Here is a 5,554-nt window from a genome sequence, read left to right on the forward strand (position 1 = left end):
ATATAAATGTAAATGTTGACATATGCATGAAAAGTGGACTACAACTACGGCCAATCCCCTTTCCAAATTTGAATACTAATTTAGATGACAAGTTCACTATAAGCTTTATTAAAATTAAAATAAATTTGGATATTCATGGGATACAACCACGGCCCATTCATTTTTCCGAAAACTCTCAAGCCCATTCGTCTATTTCATTTACCATTAGCCCTCGTATATATATCCTTGTGCAGTTACTTTAATTTTAAAACACTATTACCTATTTTTTCACTCTAATTTTCTCTCTTCTGCTGAGCAATGAATTTCTCTCTTCACTCTTTTTCTTTTTCTTTTTCTTTTTCTTTTCTTCTGCATCACGCTGGCCCTCTTCCGTTTTAATGGCCGAACCCAAACCCAAAGTGGCTAGCTCTCCTCCATCACTCAACACACAGGTTGTTATTATTGATAGTATTATTTTTTTCAAAAAAAGAAAGAAAAAATTAGCATAGAAATCATCGAAAATAATAAAAAACAGTATTTTAATTTATTCCTTGTAGTTTCAGTGAACAGCTTCAATCTGACGATCTCTCCTATGCTCCGCCTTACATAATAGTTTCTCTCTCCCTCACTCGGACCTCTCTTCAATTGCTCTCATTTGCCTCTTCATGACTGTACGATTCCTTTCCGATATTTAGCTGCATTTAGTTTACTAGATTGTTTTGTTAATTATTTCTTCCTTAGATTGTTTATTTATTTAATTTTTTTTTTGGTTTAAGAATCAGATTGTGTCAATGCTGTTTTGTTGATCTGAATCTGAATTTGTAGTTTCAGGAACTTTGAGCTAGCGTGGCGGTTCGGCTTGATTTAGGTGAGTGGGGACGTTTTTATTTTGGTTGAAGATCTTTATGCTTCATGGTTGTTGGATTTTTGTTGATATCTGTTTATTTGGAGTTGAGTTTGTTTCAATTTACTTGCTTCCTTTATATAATTGAGGTTTTTCGATATTTATTGCTTGGATTTAGCTGCATGTCCCGTCGTATTAGTTCAGTAGCAGGAAAGTTTTGATAGTGTTTATCAGTTTGTTTGAGGAGAATTATTCAAAACCATGAAATTTCAGCTTATTGAGTTTGTTTGTGCAAGGACTAGTAGTACTAGCAAAGACACTTAGTTATGGTTTATGTGGTTCATAAATCTAAGTCACATTTGTTTCCCAAGAATTGTGCTTTCTAAAATTCATTGCGTTGGCCATTTTGTGATATATTTTTCTCTCTTGTCACAACCCAGATTTTTCTGGTTGAACTGGTCAAAAGATGGCTTCGATGACCCAGTGTCCGACATCATTTTCTGGGAATTTGTCTTCCAAGCCTACTGCTTCTGATCTTCTTAGGAGCTCAAATAATGGTGCTTCCGGTGTTCCCCTAAGAGCCCTTGGTAGGGCCCAACTGGGAGCGAAAAGGAGGGACTTCTCTATATCTGCAAAGGTTAGGAAAACAAAGAAGCATGAATACCCATGGCCAGAAGATCCGGACCTGAACGTGAAGGGTGGAGTCCTTAGCCACTTGTCACCTTTCAAGCCTTTGAAAGAGAAGCCAAAGCCAGTTACTTTGGCTTTTGAGAAGCCTCTGATGGATCTCCAGAAAAAGATAGTTGATGTACGATCAATTAAACTCCCTCGATGTATATAAACTCGTCAATCCAAAAAAACGTTATCACTTGGTTATGCCATGCAGGTCCAAAAGATGGCGAATGACACTGGTCTGGATTTCAGCGATCAAATTATTTCACTAGAAAATAAATATCAACAGGTATTCAGTAATATGTCTGCATTATCATGTTATTTTATCAATTTATTACTTGGTTTGCTAACCATTTTGTTCATTTTTTCATTGTTCTGATTGCAGGCTCTGAAGGATCTCTACACGCATCTGACTCCTATACAACGTGTCAATATTGCACGACATCCAAACAGGCCAACATTTCTTGATCATGTTTTCAATATTACTGAGAAGGTCCATAATTTTTTCTGCAATGTTTTCAATACATTGGAATTTGGATATAATTGTTGATACTGCTAGATAAAAGTTTTGAACGCATGGTAAATGAGTAGCCATTCAAAAGTTTTTTTTTTTCAATTGTCTATGTCCAGTTTGTAGAGCTTCATGGTGATCGAGCTGGATATGACGATCCTGCTGTTGTCACTGGACTTGGTACCATAAATGGCAGAAGCTACATGTTCATGGGCCATCAGAAGGGAAGGAACACGAAAGAGAATATTCAGCGCAACTTCGGGATGCCTACCCCTCATGGGTATGTGTATAGATCATGTATTTTTCTCATTTTAACATATTGTTTTATAAGTAATGCAATGTCATAAAGTACCATTCCGAGTTCCCACTTCTCTAATGCACAATCATAAACTACCATCCCATGTGAAACTGCTCCATCTTATTGCGATTTGGAAATTCCATTGCCCAACTATGCATTTTGTATAATGAGGATACTAATACTAACATGCTGGTGTCAACAGTTACAGGAAGGCCCTACGCATGATGTACTATGCTGATCACCATGGATTTCCGATCGTCACCTTTATTGACACTCCAGGGGCATATGCTGACCTTAAATCTGAAGAACTAGGACAAGTACTGTTTTGTTGTTCTCTGATGCAAAATCTTTGTTGGTGACAAATGTTTGCAGGCTGATTCTTGTTCTTTCGTTTATAGGGAGAAGCAATTGCACAGAACTTGAGAACCATGTTTGGTCTAAAAGTACCGATTGTTTCAATTGTTATGGGCGAGGGTGGCTCTGGCGGAGCTCTGGCTATTGGTTGTGCTAATAAGCTGCTAATGCTTGAAAATGCAGTCTTCTATGTTGCCAGGTGCCTTAAACGACAATATCTTTATACTTGCGTATTTTGAGATGCTTTACGTCTTCAAATTCAAGATATAATGGTGTCTTTTATCATGAGTCAAATATTACTTACAACTAAGATATGATTGTTTAACCGATTTTCTGCATCTTGACTTTTTCCTTTCCGTCTTCACGTGATAGCCCTGAAGCATGCGCTGCAATCTTGTGGAAGACTGCAAAAGCTTCTCCAAAGGTGATTTAAGAGGGTCATATCTGGTATACATGTCAAGAAGAGATGTTCAAGTTATAACTTATCGACTTTTTTTTTTCTCTCCCTATTTTTAGGCTGCTGAGAAACTAAAGATAACAGCAACTGAGTTGACAAAGCTGCAGATTGCCGATGGCATCATACCTGTAATATATCGTTCACCTTTTCCATTCTATACGTGCAAATTGTCATACCACTCGTCTATTTCTTCTTGCTCTGCTGCCATAATAATTGGAATATCATAGTTTTCAAGATAAAGAATAATGCTAATACCTTATGTGTTAACATCATAGGGGTTGTACACCGTTGGTAATCACTTGCTTATTATTTTAATGGTTTGATTGATTCTTGTTGTTTGTATAGTCTATCTTGCATTCATTCAGGTTTTAAAAGTTCGTATTGATATACAGGAACCTCTTGGAGGTGCACATGCAGATCCCCATTGGACTTCTCAACAGATAAAAACTGCAATTGTTGAAACAATGGATGTGAGTGGTGCTTCACTTTCGATTTTAGCAAGTGTTCGTAGTGTTTGTCTGAAATCTAGAACTTAGAACATACTTGGAATCTGCAGGAACTCGTAAAGATGGACACTGAATCATTACTAAAACACAGGGCTCAAAAGTTTCGGAAAATCGGTGGATTCCAAGAGGGGATCCCAATTGATCCCAAAAGGAAGATCAACATGAAAAAGAAAGAAGAACCTATAGTTCAGATGAGTAAGACTTCGGCGTTGGAATTGAAGGATGAGATCGACAAACTGAAACAACATATTTTAGAAGCCACCAAGTCATCCACAGGTTCCCCCGAGAGGGGATTAAAGGAGATGATTGAGAAACTTAAGATAGAGCTCGACTATGAATATAACGAGGCTGCAAAAGCTCTAGGCATGGAGGAAAAAATCTTGATGATCCGTGAAAAGGTTGCAAAGTCGAGGAATGTCAATGATCAGCTTGCACATCCCGCTTTAAAGGAAAAGATCGAACAACTGATGGACGAATTTGAGGATAGCCTTCATTCGGCACCCAACTACTCTAGCCTGATGTATAAGCTTGACATGCTGAACGAGTTGTCAAAAGCTTTCGATTTCTCAAAGAAGAGCCCCGGCAAAGCTGACTTGAAAAGTGAAATCAATAAGAGATTCAAAGAACTTGTGGAACGTCCTGATGTTAAACAAAAGATTGAAACACTGAAGGCTGAGATATCAAACTCGGGAGTAACGGATGTTAGCTCAAACCCGGAGCTAAATGAGAAGGTTGCAAAGTTGAGGAGTGAGTTAGATTCGGAATTCAAAGACGTTCTTGAATCTTTGGGTTTGTACGTGGTACCTTCCGAAGCCAAGGCAAAATTAGATGCTTTAAACAGAGAAGTTAAGATGACTATAGATGATGTCGGCAAGTCCTCAGATTTGAAAAACAAAATCGAGCAGCTGAAGGCAGAGATGGCTAGAGCTGGAAATACACCCGATGAAGAATCAAGAAGCAAGATCGAGGCCTTGGCTGCAGAAACGAAGCAAGCCATTGCCGAGTCTATAAACTCCACGGAATTGAAAAAGAAACACGAGATGTTGGTGGCTGAGATGATAGAAGGTGCAGCTGAATCCGAAGATGACCAGTCCAAGCTCCACGATTCTCAAGTAAATGTCAATCTGGAAACCTCCTGTAGCTTCACCTGATGTAATGTAAGTTCATGCACATTCCATTTTTGTTACTTATGAATGCTTATTTCGTGATCATAGTATTCAAACATTTCAGAGTTTGTTACAAACAATTTGGACAATAACATACTACACATTAATTTGCAAATTATTATAATATACACATTAATCTGATAATGCACGCAAACTTGATATTCCTCAAATTGCTCCTTCCATAGATAAGCAGGTCATTTGATAATAGCCCAACAAGCTTGAAGGACGCCAATAGTTCATTCTATGTCCTTCCGAACCACTTTTTGCATCAATTTGAACCTCCTTTTCTTCTCGTTTGACGGGAATGGAAGACTCTTCACGAACCTATGCTAATTTGGGTAGATGTCGTCAATTAAGTAGTACTCCCTCCGTCCACGATAAGTGTGGTGTGGTCCGTGTGGAGGAGAGGGCACGGGTTCTAAGAAAATATTGGGACATGTGTATAAAGTGGATAAAGGGACCCACTAAAGTTGATTTGTTAGGTATTAATAAATGGTTTGTGAGATATGTTTTTTGTAAATATTGTGTGTCAATGGGAGTAAAAATATAAGAGTATATGTACTAAAATGGAAAGACCACACTTATTGTGGACGGATGAAAATGGTAAAAAGACCACACTTATCGTGGACGGAGGGAGTAACACATAGTGTAGGAGGAGCCGTTAGCTTCAAATTGCACTGGCGGAGCCCTTCCCTCAAGAACATCGTTAAACGACGATTGGATGAGCACGTTGATGTCATTTTTTGAGCCAAGTACCCCAAAAAAGA

The 5,554-nt window shown here is 38.2% G+C and overlaps 1 protein-coding gene across 5 annotated transcripts; it reads left to right on the top strand.

Moving 5' to 3' along the window:
• Positions 1-262: 262 nt before the first annotated feature.
• LOC131022560 (acetyl-coenzyme A carboxylase carboxyl transferase subunit alpha, chloroplastic-like) lies at positions 263-4,902 on the top strand. Of its 5 annotated transcripts, none has more exons than XM_057952066.1 (13): positions 263-431; positions 537-650; positions 756-847; positions 1,264-1,631; positions 1,710-1,784; positions 1,881-1,988; positions 2,126-2,286; positions 2,507-2,621; positions 2,703-2,857; positions 3,031-3,082; positions 3,175-3,243; positions 3,508-3,585; positions 3,672-4,902. In XM_057952066.1, the coding sequence occupies exons 4-13, from the start codon at positions 1,290-1,292 to the stop codon at positions 4,770-4,772; spliced, it is 2,256 nt and encodes a 751-aa protein (XP_057808049.1). In that variant the 5' UTR covers positions 263-431; positions 537-650; positions 756-847; positions 1,264-1,289; the 3' UTR covers positions 4,773-4,902. The 5 variants fall into 5 exon arrangements, with proteins under 5 accessions (XP_057808049.1, XP_057808048.1, XP_057808047.1 ...); XM_057952065.1 differs by having other exon boundaries at positions 762-847; XM_057952064.1 differs by having other exon boundaries at positions 805-847.
• Positions 4,903-5,554: the final 652 nt, after the last annotated feature.

This window comes from Salvia miltiorrhiza, chromosome 4 (genome assembly GCF_028751815.1).
Source record: "Salvia miltiorrhiza cultivar Shanhuang (shh) chromosome 4, IMPLAD_Smil_shh, whole genome shotgun sequence".
Classification (NCBI taxonomy): domain Eukaryota; kingdom Viridiplantae; phylum Streptophyta; class Magnoliopsida; order Lamiales; family Lamiaceae; genus Salvia; species Salvia miltiorrhiza.